Here is a 24,363-nt window from a genome sequence, read left to right as displayed (position 1 = left end):
AGAAGAACTCTTTAATGTTGTCTGGCAAGAGAAGCCCCAAAGTTAATACACATACTCTTCCCACCCATGGCTCACAAAATACGTGATTAAGCTCAAATTAAATTTGCAAGTCTAATGATCAGTACTATGTATTTAACTATGCATTCCTGATTTTTCCCTGAAAACAAATCACTGACCATTTTCACAAATTTTGCTTGGTACAGTGATGCGTGAATTGTCTTGTCACTAACAGAAAAAGCCCCACAAATACCAAAAACCAAAAAACACCCTTAAACCCCACAACAGAACATCCAGCAAGCCAAAAGAAACAAAGAGCACCCCATAAAAAAAACCCCAAAACAAAACCAAAGGGGGAAACGAGAAAAAAAAGCAGTTTTTTTCTGAGGAGGAAGAAAAGAGAATCCAAGAGCTTTTGGTCACTGCTTGTTTCAAACCAAGATTTCAGAACTCAGCCTTCCTTCTAATGACTTCCAGAAAAACTGAATAGTGTTATCTACAAGTAAGAGTCAAGCTGTTTTGTGTCGAGGAAACAGAATTTGAAGTTTCTCAGCCCCATTAGACACCACCTTTAATGACAAATAGACCATGTATGGTGACATGCTAAAAAATAAGATAGACAGTGTTTCTGTGGCATAAGTCCAACCCAGACTGTCTCCACTGTCCCAGTATTACAGTACCTCCTCTTTTAGTCCAGTATGGCCCACTAAACCTGTTCACATACTACCACTGCTGTAAGCTTGAGGAGAGAGTCAGAAAAAAATCCCTGCTGCTGTTACTTACATGCACTTCCGTACATTAGCTATTATAATAAGTTCTTTTATAACTCTTCCTTACTAATGCCATCAGTGAGTTAACTTAATTTAGAGTGGACAATAAAATTTTGTAAGAATCACCTTAGGCAGGCAGGAACCTTCAATCCTTATATCTAGATACACTATGGAGCACATAAAACGTCCTCACTTTGGAATTTTTTCATACAGAACATTTAGTACACAAAACTATTTTACAAATGTCTGAAAAGAAGTACTGCATTTCCCCCCTCTTTTTAAATAATTACAAACCTTTTCTGTTAGAATCTTACCTGTGTCTGCTGAACACCACTTATGCATTGCTTCTCTGTTTCTAGGACTGTAGATTTCAACTCTGAATTTGAAAAGAAGATACAGATTTTAAAATGCTATAAATAAAAAAAACCCCAATGATATTTTGAAATACACAATTAAGAAATTCATTGAAGGAGTGTAAAGTTAAAAAGAATGTTAACTGTCCCACTTGATAAATTATCCCCAGAATTGCCTGTCCTTAAAATGGGTGACTGTTGCCAAATATGTTTTCCTTTCGTTTAGTACCACAAAAATTTGAAAATTCCACAATGACATAGGTAGTAATACAGATCTTAAAAACAGAGCAAAACATAGAACACTCCACAACTAGATCCTATTTTTTATTTTAAAACCTTAAAATCATTAAGATCCACTTTTTGGACCTTAAAGAACCACACCGTGTCTCAGTTTCCTTGCCTGATAGGAAATAATCAGAAGAAGAAAAACAAGAAAACATCATCCACAGCAGCTACACAATGCAATGATCTTTAATCAGTTTAGGAGCTACTGCTAATGACGCCTCTTTGCTGATCATACCCCAGTTATTCACACATAACAAGAATAGAAGTATTTTTCTTACACCTGCCCAGAGACTATATGTGTGGCATCATTCCTATATGTTTAAAGGTACCACTATTCAACAGGCAAATCTCTTGACCTCTCATTTGCAGAAAGAGTGAGGCAGCTGTGAACCAGAGCCTCTGGATTCCCAGTTCCTAGACATTTGGCCTCCTCACAGCTTTCTGACAATCCCAGCTGCTGGGAAGTGAGACATACAAGGAAGAAGATTCATTGCAAGGTTGAGTTATGTCACAATGCTTGAAAATTAACAATCCACAACTTTTTTTACCTGGAGGTGGATAAGCTGCACCTAACATGAAAAAACTCATCATTTAGATTTTAGATTTCTGTGTTTGAGAGAAATGTTAGTATCTATTTAATCTTTGCTCACGACAGATTTATTCTATGCTGATTTTCTAGTATTAGACATGCATCCACAATGTTTTCTGCTGTGCAAATTAGCACAACTACCTCCCTTACATAAAAGTACTTAAGAAAATAGGAACAGGACACTCCTATGTATTGGTCAATATTTAACAATTTGACAGAATTGTTTAGCTTATGTTTACCACAGAAATGTTATCGTTTGAAAAAAGATTCTAAATATAAGCATTTTTTAAAGCCAAACAAAAAACAAAACAAAACAAACCCCAACCAAACAACCCAAACACTACCACCACAGTTAGAAAAAAAATGGTTGGGAAAGGAAAAAAGTAGTGTATGAGGAATGAAACCTTTCCTTTAAACCTAATCAAGGATTTTTTTTTTTTTTAAGGGACTAGATTTCAGGTTGTAAACCCACACTGATATTTAGTGGGATAAGACTGTTTCATTTTGCAGAAGTTGCATTATCTTTGAGCACCTTCACATGTGGTTAAATGGCCACATGGGAGACAGGATAACTGGGCTCTAGTGCCTGCTTACCTGTCTTTTCCTATATGTAAAGTAGAATAGTGTCATCAGCAAAGAATTAAAATAATTGAATTTCAAATACCCTGTTGAGTTTAGATCCAGGTAATGTGCTGAAATGTGATAATGGTAGAGTGAAATGCCACAAGAAGAGACAGGAACAGATTTGAGTATTCAAATAGAAAATTAGTTCCATACACATTGATCTTACTGGTGATGCTGGCTCATTTTTTCCAAAACCTTTACTGAATCCAGAACTGAAAAATGTTTTTTAGAATAAATATTTGCTGACTTGAACCCAAATTCACATAGGTATTTCCAATGTCTGTTTTTAAATAAATAACCAACCTAAAAAATCCCCAAACAACAATAATCAACCTGACCAAACCCACTGTCCCAAAACCCCCAAAATTCCCAGCCAATCTAATAGCCCTTTTCACACATCCAGCAATGCTTTACATGATACAGAGCATACAGCAAAATGCAAATGATACTAAACAGATGAATTTACTATTTTGCTAATTTAGGATGGATTACCTAAAACCTTGCAGAATTTTGTCTTGCCTTACCTTCAAGCTTGAAGACCTAGTATTGTTTTAATGCTAATGTATATAATAAAAACAATGATTCTGTAAAAACATCCTTCTGTATTCCTCTCTCCATGCTTTTGTCTGAAATGCATGTTTTTGTTTATGAGCTATTGTTTCAAATGTTAATATATCTCTTTAATCCAGACAACAATAATTATATATATATATTTCAAACCATAAAGCTACCCTGCACATAATAACTTAAACCTTTTAAAAAAATGTTTGTCCCCTACACCCTGCTAAGGTGCAAATACACAAAATAATTCAGTTACAAATTTTGAGGGAGGTATTTATCCTCAGGTTTCACATCACTCACCTCCAGGTTCTTCCAAATGGCAAGCATGTGAACAATGAAAGAAAGTTAAATTATTCATCTGCCTCAGTTATATTTAAAAGAATTATAACTTTTCCTTTTCCTCCATGCCCATACATTGAAAAATCCCACCAAAAGTTCAATAAGTACATCTCAAGAACTATGTATATTAAACTTAGAAAAACTCCCAATACATGCTTTTTCACTTTATTTCTAACTCTATTTCTGAATAGTTTTACTTTTTTTTTTCTTTTTTATTTTTTTGAGAGGGCAGTGGCTGAGATAAGGAATAGACAACCTCGATACACATTACATCCATGTAGTAGGTATAATAAACAGAAAAACATAGGATGAAAACAAATCATATACAAAATGAATACATTTAAAAATTATTAGTATTGTCCTTTTGATAGAAATTCACTTCTAAGGGTATCTTTACATTCCAAAATATTTTATCTTATTACCATTCTTCTAGATTTTAGAGAAACTAAACTCTGGACTTATACCAACCTCTCCTGGGTTAAAACAATAAAATAATTTAATTTGAAATTCAGCCTTTTATTTTTCCAGCGAAGTGTGTTCATAAATAGTGATCACACATCCTTTGGCTAAGTCTCCCAGCTCAAAAACACAACTCTCAGAGTAGATGGCAGTGAATTCTACCACCACATATGGCAGCACTTTCATTGAATACAACATAAACCAGGAGATTCTGGGTTAGAAACTGGACTAGCTCAACAATCCAGCACTGCAGAGACCCACACTTTTAATTGCATCACCGAGATGGATGCAGAAATGTTTCCTCTATCTCCACTAGGATTCCTTTGGTAAAAGGCACAGCATAAATAGAATAATACAGCAGTATTGCATTTTTGTTGGCATCACTCGCTTTGCTTGTGAGCAGTAAAATAAGTGATACCAGTAAAAATAAAATAAAAATAAAATGTTGCCATGGTAAAAGGTGTCCATGCAAGAAATACTTTGCTCATGGTTCCCGAGGAAGCGACAGAGAAGTCCCAAAGAGAAGCAAATCTGAAATTAACTCCACCCGAAGCCTACAAGTGATACAAAGAGGTCTGTTGAAATAATGACTTAACTCTTCAAATCTTAAGAGGAGGAATGGAAAAGAATGAAAAATTTGAAAATACCCAGTGGCTCTCCATGGAGGACATGGGGATGAATGCAGTCGACAGTTTTGAGAGCTGCTGAATACTAACTAACGGAAAGAAAAGCCTCCAAGAACCTGTGGTATTTACTGATAAACACTACTAACAGGAAACAGGTTTGAAATCCTCTTCTAAATTTTTTTTGTCAGCTACAAAGGAGGTTTATTTCTCGCTTGGTTTTAATTTTCAGTGTGAACAAAGCTCTTAAAGAACATGAAGATTGCAGAAAGTCAGTTGGTAGCATAACCTCACAAATTTTAAGGTAAACTGACTTTGTAAGCAAGACCTCATTTCATTTTTTCAGATACACTTCTCCTACCCCTCTGGGGTAGGACCGCTGAATCTACAAAGGAATACCTTACACCACTCTAATAACTTTCAGTATAGCACCAGTTGGCTTCTGAAGTTTTCCATATTTTTAAGAAGAAAAAAAAGAATAAAGATCACAACACCTGGCAAAATCCATTACTCAACAGATGCCAGGTACACATCTTGGTTGCTAACAAAAAGAATGCATTTTTGGTGAATATTTTTTATTAGATTCATACTAACTGACATTATTCTTGATGCCAATCCAAGATTCTCAAAACCAGGTGTTTGTTAGTAGCTAAGATACTGAGTTTATATTTTGGATTCTAAAACACAGCATCTTCCCCTGTCCTACGCATTTATCTTCTCTGTATCCAAGAACTGTACCTTCTTCTGAAATTTTGAGCTTTTGTTCTTCATCTGGAGGTTTGGGTGGAGGCCACGCAGATGGAATTCTCCTTGGAAAGCTTCCTTCAATGTAATCTGTTGAATGTGTGGGTTGGCTAACTGCAGCCCAAGTATAAAGCTGGTCTTGCTGTGATTAAAAAAAAAAAAAAAAAAAAAGTGGAAAAGTTCATATAGAAAGACAAGGTCAAAACGTCTAAGCTTTTGTTTCCAGTACAAATAACTCAATATTCCCTGTATCAAGACAGATTTGGTTTTATGCTCTTCAGTCTGATAAAGACTTAAGATAAATCTATGTTAAAACAGTTATGTTCATTAACAACAGAAAATTAAGCTTTTAGTTTTCTACAACCTAAAAAACATGTTATACTGTTCATCACTTTTTTGAGTAAGAAACTCTTTACCACTTCTTTTCTTAGAACACATTCTGTCCATCATGACTGCACTTTGTCACATACAGCCAGTTTTATGGCTCGGAGGGAAATATTTCTCTCCACACCATACATAATCGTTTTACAGCAAATGCACAAGCAAGGAAAATGAACAGAATTATTTCAGCAGAAATTAAACTGATATAATCACTCTTTTCAGCCCTATTTTTATCATTTCCATTTTAATAGTTTTAGAAAAGAAGGTAAAAAGGTGGATTTTCTTTGGGAGTAAAATGAAAAAAACCCAAACCAACAGCTAAAGGTTTTATCACTCCTCCCTTATTGGTCAATAGCTTTGAGTCTATGATTAAAAGTAGGACACAGAGTTTCTGATGAAAACTAGGGCAAACTTATGCTTTAAGCTAACAGCAAGATTTTAGATGACCACAATTCAAGTAGTTATTCTTGTGACTCCTAGTTTGAATCAACATACACACCTTGTGATTAAACATTTAGAATACTGTAAATTTATTTATATAGAGACCATTCACAGCAATTGCACAAGTAACATAGTAAATGATCTAGAAAGATACAAATATTGTAGCACAAAACTAGAAAAAAATCAAGTCACAGGATGAAAACAGAGTCGTATCACAAAGATACAAAGATGATGTTCACTAGGCTTCATTTATTCTATGGCCTGAGTAAAAACCGGTAGATATTTCATTTTTAGATTAAACTTTTTTTTAAAAAAAAAAATTTGACAGATAATAAACTTTGAAGAGATATGCAGGAGGAAAAAAGAAAATACTGCTTGTTTTTGGGATAATCACTATTCTATGTGACTAAGTTTCTACTTGTCTAAAAAGAAATTGTTATAAGAGTACAAATGTTCTATTGGGAGCAGCTTACTTGGAAGAGAAAAATGCTGGTAATAAAGTAAAAAGCTTTGTTTTACAGAAAGTAAAAAGCTTTGTTTTACAGAGGGTGCCTCAGTCAGGGTCAAAGGAAGCTCATTAGACCTTCCTAGCACGAAAAACATGGCAAAAATCCAGACACGTATGTTGAGTTTAGATAAAGGTATATGGATAAAAATAAATGGATAAAAAGCTTAAGGCTTAAGAAAAAATAACATCAGGTTCTTTACGTAGCCCTGAACTCTATGCTCCTTGAAAAGTCTGTCCATTAGAGCAGCATTACCATGCTACTCTATTTGAACATCTGAAAAGGCTTGATTAATTCAGTCCTTTGAGTCACATAATTCTTTCCTTTAGTCTATTTCCAGCTTTTTAGAGGATATGTATTTCTGAGTTTCTGCCCAATTTTCAATATTGTTTGAGTAAAAAGGAGAGGGAGTCCTACCTGTACATGTTGTGTGAAGAAAAAGTGCTGGATTTTGCTATTTGTCATGTTTCTGCACCATTTAAATCTCAAAAACACAGAGGAAAATAAGACTTGAAAAAGTCATTGAGACAAACCAGAACAATTTTTTTTCTTGCCCACTCTATCACCTTTTACAGTCCAGGGAACACAGGGAAGAACATGCTCTGCACAGAGTTAACTGGCTAAGCACAAATGACTTTCAGTAGGGTTATAGGGCAGTAAAACTAAAGACCACTGACTGTAGATAATGTTGACATAGCATAAATGAGGAAGAACAATTAAACTGTTCCTGGACATGACATTTCACCATGCCAGTTCTTGAAAGATCTAATACAATAATTTAGCAACAGATTCTTGAAATAAAATTAGTCTACATGAATCAAGACGTATTTAAAAAGAAAAAACAACTCAACAAAACCCTCAGAATTACTTTACAGATGGTATACATTATAAAGGTAAGAAAATATGAAGTGCCTATGTTCTTGCTGATATAATTTACAGCATATAAAATATGAGCAGTTATAAATTAAGACATCACACAACTTGATAAAAAACTCTTAACCCAGCATGGGAGCTTTTTGAGTATAAAAGACAGGGTTTTTTTGTTTGTATTGCATTGGGGAGGTGGGGGGGGGGGATTTCTTTATTTTCTATTCAATACAGAGAAGGACAATAGAATATACTCCTCATGTAATGGAAATTTACAGATGTAAATGTAGATTTTCAAAAATGCCTCCAAGGGACTTTCACTAAAATGAAAACATATCCATTTTCAACATATAAGCAAGGTATTTAACAACTACTTTAAAATTACTTGCAAGCTTATAAACGTAATTTAGAATACGAAAAACCCTCATGACAGAAAGGTAGTCTGAATCTTTGGATGGCAAGTTGATAGTTCATAAATTACACTTTAAAAGGGAAAAGATTAACCCTTTTTTCTACTTTCATGCCCTTCAAAAGATACAAATCATTTGAATGTCCTGACTGTTATGCACTAAAGCTATGGTCCAAAACCTAATCCTCTTTATGTTTTTTCTTTAGCTCCTTGTCAGTTAAAATACCAACTCATCTGATTTCTCATTTTTCAAATCTGATAACGTCATAAATGTGCATGACTATTAGAACAGTTTGAAGAAAGAGATATGCAGCCAATTCTGTGATGCTGAAGTCCTGTTCAAGAAAAAGAAACAAAATGATAATAAAAAAATCCAGATGTGTTTTTAGTATTAATAATTACAAAGAAATCATCCATGAACCTAGATTTTCACATTAAATTTTTTCTCCTTTAATCTTTTAATTTCAGAGGCAATTTTTACTAAATATCATTATACACACAATCAGTGAATACTCTTACCGTGATCAAGTTTTGGATGCATCTGGAATTTCCCCTTCATCTTGCTCAAACTCCACTATTTAGTCTTTAAACCATCTCTTTTGAGGGAAAAAGATTACAATATATATCCTCATAATGGATGATCTCAGTCTTACTTATTCAGACTCATATCTCAGCAGACACTGGAAGCTTCAAGCTGTCTGAGTCCAGTGCACTAAACATGATGTCAAGAAGAGTTTTTGTTTCCACACATCCTTACACAGCACTTTCCACCGGTTCTTAAAAGTGCAGAGCATTTGCACATGGGCGAGGCAAACTGCCTGCAGGATCTGATGGTACCTAATCAATATACATTTTACCACTTATAGATGCTAGCATTTAGAGTCCCAGAGAGTCAGGTCTGCAGTTTAACTCACTCTCTTCCCAGACAGCTCTCAGTATGCACAGAGAATAGCTTTTTGCTAAAACTTTTTATTCTCTGGTACCACAGAATTACTCTTTAGATACACAATTAATTAAATATTAAATATTCCCTTCACTGCTTGAGCTGGAGATTCTTTCCAGCTCATCTTTTAAGATGAAAATAAGTGTTGGAAGCTACTTGAAGTAAGGCCTCTAGCAAATGCCATGTGATCGGTGAACCCAAAACTAGGGCCATGAGTTAGACCGGCAGCAAACATCGTAAGTCATTCTGTCAGGCCTGGGCCTTTCAGAAAAGGGTTCACTTTTTTTTCACACAGGGAGACAAGTTTTGTTCCCTGGGCCACAGACTGAATTACAGATTAGTATATCCCTCACTGTAGGAATATAATATGCAACCTCGAATGTATATTACATCGCTCCTGGAGATATACAGGTAGTACAACTTTCTGCTCAATGGCATTTCAGTTTTTAATCAGCTGTTTATCTGCTTCCAGTTCAAAGAACAAAAATAGCCATTGTAAGAAAGGCTTAAAAGAGGTATAGGAGATGGAGTTGAAATAGCAGCAGGTGTATACACATCTGGGCCAAATGGCTGCAAAAGCATCAATTAGCAATGTGAGGATCAAAGGGGAAAAAATCTGACCATAAGTATTTAGACAATTTCCAAGGAAAAAAATCAAAGCAGTCAGGCAGGAAAGGTGAGGCAGTACAGCAGCACAATGCTCTAGTATTAGATAGCAGTAGAGAGAGGAATAACTTTAGCTGTACCTCTAAATTTTCTTACACGAGAGTGCATTGGTACCAACTTGCCTGATGGTTCCTGTTTTGAGCTGTGATGCAATGGGGTTCTATTTTGGATTTTTTTTTTTAGCAGTAAACTTGAAATTTTTTTCACTGGAACCATAAACATTCAAAGTTATCCTGAAAAGGGAAGAACAGAAGTGTTGGCGTGTTCTCACGCAAGTATAAATGGGCCAGGAGTAAACACAGAGCAGTAGTTACAAGAAGGTTCCTACTCAGCAAACCATTCTGGATGACAGGCTTTCAGTGGGAAGCAGTTGAAGAATGGGGAGAGGAAAAAGTATAACTGCATTTAAGCTGGAACAACATAAACTCATAGAATAATTCCATTTTATGTTACTTGGGATAGGAAGGGACCAGACTCCATGTCTCAGAGGTGTTTACCAGGCTAAGAGCTACAAAGAGCTTGTCCACATTTATATATAATTTCTTGGCATTTAGTCTGTTTCAAGTGTGTGGAAGAAATGAATTTTTTTTTTCCATTCAGAAGGTTTAATCATTCTAATATACTAAGTATACGGTCTTTAAAATGAAAGAAAGTCAACGGCATGTTCTCCACTGAATACAAAGAGTTAATTGTAGAAGCAAGGTTTTAGTTTGAGAAACTAGAGCCAGACTACCTCAAAATGCTCTTATCAGCAGGAGACTGCTTTATTTTAAGCAGCTTTTAAAATAAAGAAATCAATACTTTTAAGAATGGGGAAAGTGGTTTACTTTTTGAGGGCAGGCTCAGTAACAAAGCTCTGTCTTACCACTGACAGAACCAGAGAGGAGATTAAACACGGCCCTTGACTGGCTACACTAGTGAGCACAGATGCTTTCCAAGGTTGAAAACCAGCAAGTCCTTCATAATACTGAATATATAGCTGAAGCAGCACTATCCTCATAAACTGGATTTGTCACATAAGCATTTTACTTGACTCAAAGGGATTTTTTCTTTTCAGGGAACCAATGTGCCTCAACAATGAATTTAGAACCACTTCAGGTGTCAAAAATCATGTAACATTTTTTTCTAATGTAATGACTTCAGTCTCCTCAACCAAAGAGAAAAAACATGTTTAATCCCATCAAACTCTTCTCAGGATTCAACACTAGGAGAGGCAAAGAGAGCAAACAGCCCTGCAGTTGGAGCTCTCAGAGGAAATCAGGAAACTGAATTTCAGATTTCCACATCTATTCTCATTCTGTTCCAGTGTTGTTGTTTGGCCTTCCTTTTCCCCAGTGCCTTCTACATTTAATAGAGCTTAATAGGTTCAACTGGTGAGCTTACAGTAAACTTTCCTTGGAAGAGGGAACAGTGGCTAGCCTTCAAGAAAACAGGTCAAGACCCAGCCTCTCTACACATCCAACTAGAACACATAAAAGGCAACACTTGGAAGGCCACATCCCAAGACCACCAGGTTATCAGCTAGTACTGACATGACCTGAGGGTTCCTCCTCTTACTGACTCATCAGAAAATGTAAGCTGAGACAAGAAACTTCCTCACCAGGAATTGTTTTTATTTACAGTGACAGGGTTCTTCTGCAAGTTTGGATTCTGAAAAAATTCTATTACCCAAATCAAACAGATTCCTTAGAAAACTCCTTTCACCTCTCTGCGATTTGACAATGTAATTTTTACTACTGTAAAAACTCTCTTTGAAAGAGATATGCAATATATGCAAATTCAACCCTCAATTTAATTGCAATTCCAAGTTAGAAAAGACATCTTTTTATGACTGACATTCTGAAGAAAGAGAACTAACCTACAGAAAGTCATAAAATATAAATATCTCTTGAGGTGACAGGCTGACCACCACCTTCACCATATGCACAATGATACAAAAAAATTTAAACAGGTGGTGTAAACTTAACATTCAGGATAGAGTTCTTGAAGCAATTCTTCAGAACAACAAGCAAGTAAGCAAGGTTCATTTGCAAAAGAAACCTGAAAACCTAGCAACATCCTACACATAAAACATCTGAGTTGAAAGCGTATACAGTAGCATTACCACAAGGAAGCAGAAAGAAGAAGGAGAAAAGGAGTAAAAGAAGTAGAAGACTGCAGGGCCTGAGCTAACAACTGTAAAATGGATCAATTTTTTTTTTTTTTTTTTTTTTTTGAGAAATGGAAGCAGGGAAGAAGCATAAGAACAGTACTTCAGCCCAATGATCAACTGCTTACATTTTACTACACTCAGGAACATTCAGAATTGCTCACCACAAAAGACAAAGTGTCACAAAGTGTGAGTGGGCAATGGAAGTGGAGACGTGGGGGCTTTGATTTAGCCAAAATGAACTGCTATGGTAACCTATACTAGAAACAAAGATTAAGACAGCAGATTAACAATGTTTTCTCTTCCCTAGTCCACAATTTTCACCTGTTTACTTTTAAAGACTTGTTCACTATTGACTCCAATGTACTACTCTGATAAAATTGAGTACTCCAATGTACTGCTCTTATAAATACTGCTCTGAGATGGGCCTGTATTCAGTCTTACATATTATATGCCCGAGCATCAAAAGTATGCTTGAAAAAATGCTGCATGCATTGTTGCCAGCTGTGTGCTGCAGTTCAGTACTCGGAAAGTTCTTTGGAAACTGATCACTGCTGGTATTTTGGCTCTCTGTCTTCTGAGAAAGGACTCTATCAGCAATCTGTTTACCCACTAATTTTCAGACTGATATCAGCAGTGCAATTAAGTTTAAATTAAGTCAAGCCTTCATGTCACTGATTTCTCTTGCTTCTGACTTGCAAATTCCCACCATCTGCTACTACTCAGCAGAAAGAAAGCAGCTTCTTTATTTCCTTAGAAAGCATTTGCATCACTACAGGTGGCCAGGAGATAATAGGATAACAGCAAGGTTTTTTTCAGCATTTTCCATTCATGCTGTCTGTCACTTTGCTTCCTTGGGGAAGCATTATTTCAGAAACAGATGACAGCCTAGTCAGGCATCATAACTACAAATGGCACAAGGGGTAGTGTCTATCCTAGACTGTCAAACATGACTCTATAAAATCAGGTCATAACACAGCAAAAAAAGATACCATCCAGAAGGTTTTATTTAGCCCCTCCATTATGGAATGTGCTGAAACTGTTGATAAATCAAGAAGGCATTAGCAGCTGTATTCAACATAGAAAGAGCATTAAATAGAAGCACTGAGAAGAGATGCAGAGATATAGCAAAGTCAAAATCAAACCACAGACAAATAAAAATGAAAGAAGATGATATTTTTTGTTAGTGCCACCTGAAAAGTAGTCATTACTGGACCCTTCGGTGTGAAATAGAGATTAAGTTCCTTAAACAAGGAATACAGTATGGATACTAAGTTATGCTCAGTTTTCTTCTCAAAGACACAAAATTATAACAAAAAGCCCTTAACACAAAAAAAAAAAAAAAAAATCATTCAGAATTTAAGTGTTTCAAACCTAATGCTCAGTTACTTCCAAAAGTTACTTGTAAAGCTTGTCAGAAAAAAAATAGGAACTTGGTATGAAGGAAAAAACTGCCCATTGCTTAAGACCATACAATGTGAACTGGAAAATCTGAAACAGGAAGTCATAATTAGGAACTACACATCCAGGGAGTGTAGAAAAAACAGGTTTTTTGCAACTACTGGATAAAATGCAAACACCAAGTAATGTCAGTATTTCTTAGCACTGAGACGTTAAAGAAAGTTGCCTTACATTGATAGGAAAATGCCAGCTTCTTCCTTGTTATGAACAGTTTAAAAATGTAATGCAAATACTTTTAATTTATCCACATTACTGATGGCTCTCAGACAATAACTATCGGTGATTATTAAGAGAGGAGCCAAGCAGATAAGACCTCTACTTATTAAAAACTGTGATCCTCCAACAGGTGAAAGAAAAACTTACCTGCTGTTACATTCTTTCCAAAGATGCACCCTTTAGAAATGTCACTTTCATGATTATTTTACTCTATATATTACTCTAATAGGATAATATAATGAGGCAACATGCTCAAAAGCTCAAGACTACAGCTGCACTACATGTAAGGAAGGTAGGTAGCTCTCACAGCTAACAAGTGACAAGCCAAGGGGCAAAGGCCTCAAGCTGCATCAGGGGAGGTTTAGATTGGGTATTAGGTAAGATTTCTTCATTGAAAGGGTAGTCAGGCATTGAAGAGGCTGCCCAGGGAAGTGGTGGAATCACCATACCTGTAAGCGTTCAGAAGGAATGTGGATGTGGCAAATGTGAATGTGGAAAAGGACACCAGCCAAACTGGAGGCAATCCAAAACTGAGCTGGGGGTCGGATGATCTCAGAGATAAACAAAGAATATGGGTCTGGCTCTAGTCCCAGTTTTGGAGTAAGGTCAAAAAGGATGTACCTCTTAATTCTAGATGGGTGAAATGTAGGTATTAAGGCTAGTCCTTAATTAAGTCCTGATTCCTGTGTCTTTAAAATAAACTGCTAGAGGACTTTGCCAAATTAACAATTCTGTGATTCAATGATTTACAAATGGAAGACTTTTTCACAAGGCATAAATGTCTGGTGTATCATTCACTCAGAAGATATTTTGTTTTAATTTGAATCTTTAGAAACCCTCTTGAATAACTCAACTTCTAAAAAGGAAAAAATTTAAAAGGCAATGGCTATTCAAAAGGCAAGCATTTTTTTCAGAGAACATGCTTTGTGTAGGCTTTTGCTAATTTATATTTCTATAAGTTGCTCTTTTACTTGCTTGACTTTATCTATTTTTTAGTTAAACCTTCTGTTTTTCTTTTATAAAATATTAGCAGAAGCATGAAAGACTAAAGATAGCCTGATGAGTAAGTTGTCATGACATACATGAAACAATAATTAGCAGCCTCCCTACCAAATGGGAAACTAGCAGTAAGGGCAGCATATGTCTAGACAGAGAACCTGCTACTGAACATTTACTTATGCTTTAAGATACTCTTTACATTTTAAGAGTAGGTACAAAGAGCTATAACAAGATCTTCCACTGCTTCTCAACAGCAAAATCTTAAAAACACCAACTCTTGTTCATTTATATTATTTTAAAAGCTTTTTAGCCCGATTTTTCAGACTTATTTTTTATTTTGGCCAATTGCCACCAACCGTTTCAAAAGAAAAAAAATGAAAAAACAGGCCAAGATTGAACATGCAAGTTTTCTCATAAGTTCTTAAAACAATTCTAAATTTTTTGTCCTTTGGGCTAATTGACAAAAAAGTTCAGAGGTACTTCATGAACATGTCATGTCCAATCATCATTAAAATCTCTCCTAATACCTGAGTAATATCTAAGCCTTTGAAAATGATCCTCAGCATAAATGTAGTGACAGCTGCTATCTCTCTGAAGGTTTGTGCTCTCATTTGGCATTTGCTGATCCTTCATGTTTTCCACATATGAAAAAAGGACTAAGCATCACATCCACAAAGCATACTGTACACCAGACACACAAATGCCAAGAATTTAAATTAAACTGAATTATAGGAGCCATTTTAAAATTAGCCCAAGAAACTAAGAACTGTGAAAGTTGTCTTTACTTCTAATGCACTGCTTAATTGCAGTCAGACAGAGGGGAAGAGAAAGAAATAGGATCCCAAAAAAGTTCAAAAAAGAGGGCTGTACTATTCCTTAATGGCCTGCACTGAAGCCTGAAATATGTTGGGAGAAAAAAAGCAAACCCGATATCTTGCATTACTGAGAAAACAGACACAAGATTTGGATAAACATTTCTAAGACAGGGAGAAGTAGAGGTGACCAGTGGGCATGAATAATACAGAAAATGAGAATATAATCAGAATATGCAATTGCAAACATTTGAAGAGATTTCAGCATTAGACATGTTAAATTAAATTCACTACAGCCAATCCAGAAAAGGGGATCAGAGTGAGAGAATAAGACTTTTAAATAATCTGTTTATACTCATCTCAAGCCATGAGCAATAGATCATAGAGTGAACCAAATTTACTGAATTGTTTTCATAAACTGTAACCTAGCATCTTCAAAAAATAAAGTCTGTGGGACAACACTAAAGCAAGAAGGGAATCGTGGATTTTATTCAATTAAAAAAAATAGTACTTTAAAGTCAGAAATACAAGAGATAAGTCACAAAAGGAGAAAAAGATTAAAGGTGGGGTTTCAGTGGAAGAAGTGTTGGAAATCCTGCCAAAAAAAAAAAAAAAATTCAAAGAGTGACCTACAAGACTTTACAAGCATCAGATTAAGATGAAAATCAAAATAGCCAAAGAAGTAACAGTAAGGAACAGGCAAGCACCATGGCTTCATGAAGAAGGGAGGAAGGCCCACAGACTGGCAGGGACCAGGACAGAGCTACAGGACCTTTGCTGATGGCAGCTTCAGCTAAGGGAAAAAGATGTCAGCCAAACTGGAGGCAATCCAAAATTGAACTGTGGGTCTAATGAACTCAAAGATAAAGAAAGAATAGGGGTCTGGCTCTGCTCCCAGTTTTGGAGTAAGGTCAAAAAAGATGTTCATCCTAATTCTAAATTGGTGAAATTTAGGTATTAAGGCTAGTCCTTAATTAGGCCCTGAATCCTATGTCTTTTAAACCAACTGTTAGATCAACATTAAAGTTTTGCTCTAAAGAATTTTAAAAAATACAAACAAACAAGAAAAATGTGAATAGGAAAAAACCCCCGAAGTACACACATGGAGAGGGATGCAAGAGAGGACAAAATTCACCACCCTTAGAGGTCCTTTTTAAGTAATATTCAGCATCACCATAATTCTTTTCAAGCTAATTTTTAATTGTTTCATTCCCTTACATAACAATTAGCATTTATTTTCTGTAAAATACTTTAAATTTACCCCAAGAAGCAAGGAATGCACAATTTTTAAGTTTCCAGCCATTAGAACTTATAGTGCAAGTTCTCAATATTTTTGTTTCAGAGAATGTGTAATGAATAAACTGATAGGTATTCCTGTACTGTTGTCACCAAGGCTGGAGTAAAAACATACTGCAAAACTCAGCATCAGCAGCTCTCAGCTCTGCACTGTGTGGAATTCAATTGTGGAGACCTGGTGCTGAAGAGAGTTTTAAGCCCCTTTGGAGTACGATGAAGTACTGGTTACATAGCAGGGCCATTCTCCGTATCTGGCATTGCTTTACCAGGAGTGCCATCTATTTAGGGGATTTATACAGAAAGGTAGTCACAGAAGCTGTGACATTTGTGGCTTACTGATAGAGCAAGTCAAATTAAGACCACTGCTAATCCAGCAACATCTTAAATTCCTGACCTTGGCAGATGGTTAACGTGGCACCAGGCTACTACCCTGTCCCTCCTTATGGATACGTTAAACAAAAGATAAATAAAATATCTGTTACTCAGACAAAGCATGGTATATCAGTTAAAAAAGAGCCTTTTCTGTTTCTTTGCAAACTCTGAGATGGATAAAAAAAATCTGTTTATAATACAGGGGAAGCTTTTAAAAAATATGGTATTTAATAATCTAAAGGAGATTGTTGAATATATGGTAACAGCAGGAGAGTGGAAAACATTACCAGACTCTTTTAAACAACCTGAAAAATAAGAAACTTGTCTTTCCCAGTAACTTTTATGAGTATATTCAACCACAAGCACTTTCAAATGCAGTGTGATTTTAAGTTGCATGAGTAACCTCAGTTTTATAGTTAAATTGCATTTTTCAATTAATTTCAAAAACCAGTTAAAAAAAATGTTTCAAGTGTTGCATCTCAAAAAACCCAAAGTGACACCAAAGCCTATACATATAACATTGTTAGAGGGACCTAACAATGGGATGACTCTGTAGATAAACTGGGTTATTTAGGAAAGCTTGTATAAGAATTGATTGGAAAAAAAATATTCTCTCAGTTTTCCCTTCAGCAGTTGTGTTAAACTATTTTTAGGAGGGTTGAGAAAGATCTAAAGAGTGAAGAAGTAATCATGTTCTCTCATATCTAGGCCAATCCATTTTTGAGCATTTGTAACCAAACTTCAGCTTATATGTATAGAATAGGGGTGATCTTAACTATACCAGCAAAAAATTAAACAGATTAAACATTATGTTAATATTTGTATACTATTTTGAAGCTAATTAGTGAAGAGAAAATCCCTAATTATCTTTAGCCACTTAAAAGAGTACAAAGTACCATGGGTTACAACCAGAAATGTTTTAATGTTAAATTGATTATCCAAGAGAAAGGAAAAGTATGTACAGTTACGTCTACCCCCAGGTTTGTACCAGCAGGCAAGCATCTGACCAGGTAGCCCACAGGTACAGATAACACTTTATGTGGCATGCCAGCATATTTGCATTGACACCTGCACAATTTTGTATCAAAAGTATTTTCAAGGAAAAAAAAACCACCTAGCACAGACATCCAGTTTGTGTTCTGTAAAATTTTGTGACCTGCTGTTTTCTCTTTTTCCTTTAATTTATATTTTTTGGTAGAGCAGATAATGATGGAAATCTTGGTAGTCATACCAAGTGCTTTGATTCAAAGAAGACAACAATGAAAACTACAAATGAAGAACAGACTAAGACTAAGATATCACGTAAAAAGTTAAGACGCCAAGTTATAGGAGAACATGCGTATGTGTATACAAAAGCATACATACCCGAGCACAGAAAAATAGCTGGGCACTCTCCTAAAGTCAATCTTCATTAAAATGACAAACTGAATTGTTTCAGGAGGGATAAACTATTAGAAAATCATGTCCTGCTTCACAAAAGAGACAAAAGACAACTTTTTCAGTACTTACATCAAACGTGGGTGTGCTTTGCTTGGCACTCTGTTTACATGGCTCTCTGAAGCAGTCAGTGAATGGAAGCAAAAGACCCATTGCAATAATGCGGGAACACAGTTTTTCTGCTTCTTCTTGTGGTGCATTTTCCTGCTGGCTGAAGAGCTTTTCCAGCAGAGTTCGTCCTGCCAAGGTGATGAGAGATCAATAAGAATTTGTAGCTACACGCAGGACACAAGTACTTAGGCGTTACAATGCGTGTCGAAAATCTGAATAATTAGAAGTAAAAAATATTAAATAAAAAAATCTTTAGAAATAAATCTGATAGTAAGTTTTAAATAGAAAATATTTCTGCATAATGATTGTAAGTTATCTGGATATTGAATAATTAGGATATTCAAGAAAATATGTGTATATATTATATGTGCTGGCTGTAGTGTGAAGTAGGAATAAAAACCATGAGCTGTTATCGTGGCATCAATTTTCTATACAATTGTTGTGAAGGGAAAAATCAAGATATTAGCGAGAGATGAAACTTCTTCCAAAGATGTCCCACAAAGTTAGTATAAAGTTTAGCCTCTCAACTCCTGGAATGAGCCTTTGTTTTTTAAAATCATAAAATTATTACAGTCTTTGAGAAATTTTGCTCTGTTTCTTTGGAGAAATTCTCAATAAAAGCCTTCATAACTATTCTGTTTAAAATTGTATTGTATGCAGCTTCAGAGTGGTGGAGTGCTCTGAACTAAAATGCAGTGCCACAAGCAGCAATTCAGAGAAGTAAAGCTTTTAAAGAGTAAGAAGATATTTATTCCTCTTAAAAGGCCAGATTTCATGATCAAAGTGTTTTCTTTTGTTATCCAACCAGAACATGAAAGAAAGCTTATGTTATAAAATATATTAGAGGAGAAAATGTTAGTGGTTTGAAATATGACAATTCTTTGTGGGTTTAGCCCAAAATAGACTATAAAAATTAGTTACATACTCAGGTTGCAGTAAAATCTATATTTTTAAGAATATTAAGTTGCTTAAGCTCTAAAATGTCAGATGTAAAAAGATGCCAAAGTTCAGATTCACATGATATTGATGAAGAGATGAAACAAAACTACTGAAGGAGAAAAGACAAATGGAGTAATAAAGTTGATTTCATGTTTGAGTATAAACGAGCTGGGAATACAGTTCATACCTGAATAAGTTTCTATAGCCTGTTTTTTCCACCCACTCATTCAAAGCCAAACGTATTTGAAACAAACAAACAAAACCCAAAACTGTATTAAGAGAGCATTTTAGTGTAATTTAGCTTTACACAATAATATTTATAATTATAATTCTACTGGTTTTTACATGCAAGATTTCTGATTGAACATTGACTTTGTTCAAAACGTTAAATTTCCCAGGCTTTCTGAACATACTAAAAAGATTTTTCTTTTAAACATCTGGAAGCAATTTTAAAGGGATACTGTAAGTGACATTTGGCTAGAAGTTTCTGTATTATTTTAACTTCATGTGGCAATACACCCTAAAATAAACAATGCATTGAAATTGTTGAAGTTGTTTCTAAGATTTTCTTCTTGGCATCTAAAGATCTGATAATTATCTGATTATTAGCCCAAGTTTGCTAGCCCTTTATTTAGATGAAATACAATACATTCAAAGGAATAAAACTGGAGATAAGCGATGAGAAACTTCTCTGAGACATAAATTTTGTTATGTTTGCCAGTTAGTTTGCCTCTGTTCCTTGAGTACACCACCTAAAATGCAATGCCAACAAAAACGCTTATTCAACACATCCCTCTATCACACTTCAGCTGTTAATTCTTCAAAATAATTTACTAGTTCAAGGCAGTCTTTCTTGCTGACCACAGAGGATCACTCTGCTCACACCCAAAAAGAAAGAATTATGCAAAAAAATGACATGTTTCTGCAGGCTATATTATCCACGACTATTGAATGTCAGACTTGATAGATTTTCTTTTTTTTTTTCCTCTGGACATTTCAACATTTAAATAATCTTGCCAAGTTTACAGTCTCTTCTCCTGCATATTCAGAACCAGAATAACCCCTTCCTTTTGTTTGGACCTAATTAGCAGGAACAATATCTGTAAATTATAAAACAGGAAATGAGGCTTTTTCCCCCTCTTAATCCATCCATTCATTTGCTAATTTTTATAGCATTTAACAGCCTTGCTCAAGTTCAATTACATTGTTCAGAATCTTAATTGCTATTCAGTTGGAGTTTAATTTTTATAGTAGTTTTTAACTATTTTCTAAAAATACTTTAGCTTTCAAACAACATAAATAAGTATATGTGAAAAAAAGTCACTAATGAATTTGATTAATGCAGATTATAGTAAGAGGAATTATATAATTTTGTCCATCTGAGCATGAAGTAGTCTTGGCATAAATATGAGAGTAAAAATTATTTAATTATACTAGCAAGTACTTTTTAACCTAGAAGAATCAACAGTTTGATTTAAACTGATTTCAGGCTAAATTTCATTCAAATACAAGATTTTGAGCAACAATTTTACATTGCTAGTTTATAAATAAAAGGTAGCACCAACAGCTTTTGGCCTCAGACACCTTAATCACCTCATATAAATAGCTTGCCATCAGGTGAAGACATTTGCAAATAATCTGGAATCATTAAATGATTAATAAATTAATAATTATTAGATGATTGGCTAATTTCTGCTACAGGTTTAAATGGAATGGCAAAAAATTTCTCTTGACTGCCTTTACCTGCCATGAAAGAGTAAAAGCTAAAACCAAGGTCTCTGAGATCTTTCTTTCCCCTAAGAGGTTAAATTATCACTATTCATGTTTAAAACGTTTCTTCCTAGAAATCCCAGGTCATGAAGTTCTTGAACTGTATTCTTACCTTTCCCTTAATTATTTTGGCAAGGGATGGGAAGCATACTAAATTTTTAATTAGACAGGAACTTCAGCTTTAGATCAATCAATATTCTGAGGATCCTGCCAAAAGTCTTCAGCAAGTAAGGCAACTATAAACTAAGGAAATATTTTTAGGAGCTTAGAATGACTTATCAAACCCCAGTAAGAGATAAAAAGACTTTTATTTATTTCTTCTCTTGCAAAGGATTACACAATTAATCAACTAAAGGAATGAGAACATGAGATTAATTTGGAAGTATCAGGTACAAGTATCAGGTACTCTGGCATTCTGTGGATATTTAGTTATAATTTTGCTACTGTGACTCAGCCAGAATCTTCTGGCTCAGCTTCCAAGTTCCTTGTTATCCACCTCTATATGATCTGCCTCTTTCTCCCATTCCCATGAAGATGAAGCACTACTGATCTGATCTCCTCCACTATGACACAACAGGTCCTCCAATCCCTATGATCAAGAATTGAACACCACTGTTCATGAAAGCCATCTCTGTAGAATATGTTATCTGATCACTACTGAATGAAAATTCCCGTGTTCCAGTGTGACTTCCATTCATACTGTCTCCCTGTATAAAGGGGGGTAAAAAAAGGTGTTCAGGACTGTCCACAGAGAAATACAAGCAAATCCTGACTCAATGAATTAACCTTATAGATCTTTGATATGCTCAGAAGACAAGCTTTTCAAAGAGCTACAAGGTGAGCAAGAAAATCCTTAAGAAGCAACAATACCATAAAAATGTTGTTAGCTTTGAATTTGCTTAATTATTGAGGGAAGGAAGAGACACGAATGGAAGTGAGAGTTGGAAGAAAACTAGAGTAGTCACACACACACATGCACTGAGGCACTGTGCTACAGCAGAGCTTGCAATAATGCTTCCCTGAGGATCTTGCCGTTATAACCTCACATTTATCTTTAAAGATGTGTCTTCTATCCTCCTTACACCGGATTTGCAAAAGCCCGGGAGCACAGCTGTCAGTGAGCACCAGTTGAGACTAATAACCGAAATGAGTTATACTCCAAAAGCTCCCCCTTCTGCCACTCTCAGTGATTGTCTCTCCAAGAAACCAGAGCCCTACACCACACTTTCACCATTAACACAGCAGTTGCATCACTGGAGACAGACTTTCCATTTTTATTCTTCCTAATGCAGAGTGAACGGCTTCAGTATAACACCAGTTCTCAACATCCTATATTGAGTCACCTCAAGAGTTGACTTCTGTACACATTGCTCACACCTTCAAAAGCTGAAATCTGCTTGCTTCCTTTCCCCCAGCTTTCCCCTTTTTTTCATCCATTTTAGTAAGATTAGAAATGTTCACACAGAAAAGTGATTTTATGAGCTTTGAAGTCAAATGTACCATAGGTCTTGCTCTATTTTGGGGAGACAGTACAGGAAATAAAGGAAAAGGAAGAAGAAATAGACAAAAAGTGAATTTCCATTTATGATGTTTTCTTTCAGTGTTGCAAAATGTGAAAAGACAGTTGTAGTCTTCTTACAGTTTCTCATTTAGAAAGGATTTCAATTATGAACATGGCTTTATAAACAAAACAATAACAACAAAAAAAGCCCCAAACTAAACAACAGAGAGAAAATAGGAGGGAAAAAAAAAGTGTTGCATTCAAAAGTTAGGAAATCCTGTACTTCAGCTATCTGCTGTTCCATATTAGTCTGAATCATTCCTTCATTCCATTTCTTTCTTTATCTCCTTTTCTAAATAAGCTGCCAGCAAGGAAGCAGCTAACTCAGGCCTCAGTCATCTGACAAAGCACCTTAACAGTGCAGCACCAAACATGCCCCAGAATGCCAGAAGAGGACAAACATGCCAGAGAAGCTAAAATACTGCAAAGATGTTCATATTTTTAGCTGGGATAGCAGTTGCAACTGCATGCAATTTCTTAAATAATTTCCAGTACATATTCACACATTCATCACATTAGCCCAAACTATACAGCAAAAGCTTAATGAATAATATTTCAGGGCAAATCAGTCACACTCCATTTCCCCCTTCTTGCTGTTCTACGTACTTGACTAGCTCTCACATATATCAAACACACTAATATTTTACATATAAAATTGTTACCTCAACGATAAAGATGTATTAAAGTACTTTAATTATTTCCTTTCATTTCACAATCTTGTCAAATTTCCAGTTTTCAGCTAACCTGTACCACTCAGCCTTAATATAATGTGTAACATGTGACTGCTGAGAAAGGTTTTCCAAGATGCACATGTAACCTGGGAAATGAAACAGAAATCGGTATTCTAGCCAATTTTTCTTCAAATATAAGCCCAAGTACTCCATAAGTGCATATTAAATATGAATTTGCAGCATAAAAGAAACAATTTAATTTTTTTTTGTTGTTAGTATGAAGATTGACCTGGGAGATTATGCCCAATGTTCCAGGATTAGAAACTTTATTTATTGTTCTTTTTCACTGCAGAGTTTCTAATCCTCTTCTGATTTAGACTGGTAAACTGTTCTAGATTTCTCATCCTGTGAGGTTGCTTTAGCTGTTTTATTTTCTTTTTTTCTTTTTTAAAAATTTTTAAGGGATTGAATTTTTTATTGACAGATACTTTCCTAAAATCATGTGACAGATTTCTCACAGCCTGGTTACATAAAACATGGAAAACCTAGTAAGCAACAGGCCTCCACACAATATAGTTTCATAACAAAAAGAAAGGAAAAAAAAAAAAAAAGCCTTCTGCTTTAAATAAACACAAAATAAAATATGTTTTAAGTCTATAATTTCCAGGCAACATAAACCTTAAATATAACAAAATTGGTCAAGGTCTACAGTTAGGGCACACATTGCTGTAATAGTGTCAAATATATTTCCTTTTGTTGTTATTATCAGCATAACAGCGGATCTCTGCCTTCACTGGTTTTATAAAAGCCTGTGTTTCTAAGGGGGAAAAACCCCACAGATGTTATATATTGATATCTTTTTACTGTATATTGTCATATTATACATAAAATATTTATTTATATCTTTTATTTTAGTATTTAGAACATTAATAAAGTCAGAGATGTCTGGAAATACCAAAGAAGATTTTGCTTTCTTTTCTGATGTTCTGCCTCCAGATTTCCTGGCTGTGTT

The 24,363-nt window shown here is 35.2% G+C and overlaps 1 protein-coding gene across 1 annotated transcript in view; it reads right to left on the bottom strand.

Moving 5' to 3' along the window:
- The window catches only part of FMN2 (formin 2), a 155,260-nt gene that overhangs the window by 116,847 nt on the left and 14,050 nt on the right, over positions 1-24,363 (bottom strand). Inside the window, exons 3-5 of the mRNA XM_066178849.1 lie at positions 18,372-18,538; positions 5,339-5,486; positions 1,082-1,143 (exon numbers count right to left, since the gene is read on the bottom strand). Of these exons, the coding sequence (XP_066034946.1) occupies positions 1,082-1,143; positions 5,339-5,486; positions 18,372-18,538 (377 nt within the window). The remainder of the gene's footprint in view (positions 1-1,081; positions 1,144-5,338; positions 5,487-18,371; positions 18,539-24,363) is intronic.

The sequence above is a fragment of the Chamaea fasciata genome, unplaced genomic scaffold (genome assembly GCF_029207755.1).
Source record: "Chamaea fasciata isolate MVZ Bird 193981 ecotype frontalis unplaced genomic scaffold, bChaFas1.0.hap1 SCAF_3, whole genome shotgun sequence".
Classification (NCBI taxonomy): domain Eukaryota; kingdom Metazoa; phylum Chordata; class Aves; order Passeriformes; family Sylviidae; genus Chamaea; species Chamaea fasciata.
Note: the sequence above shows the minus strand (reverse complement) of the source record. Positions and strands in the feature narration are given on the sequence as shown.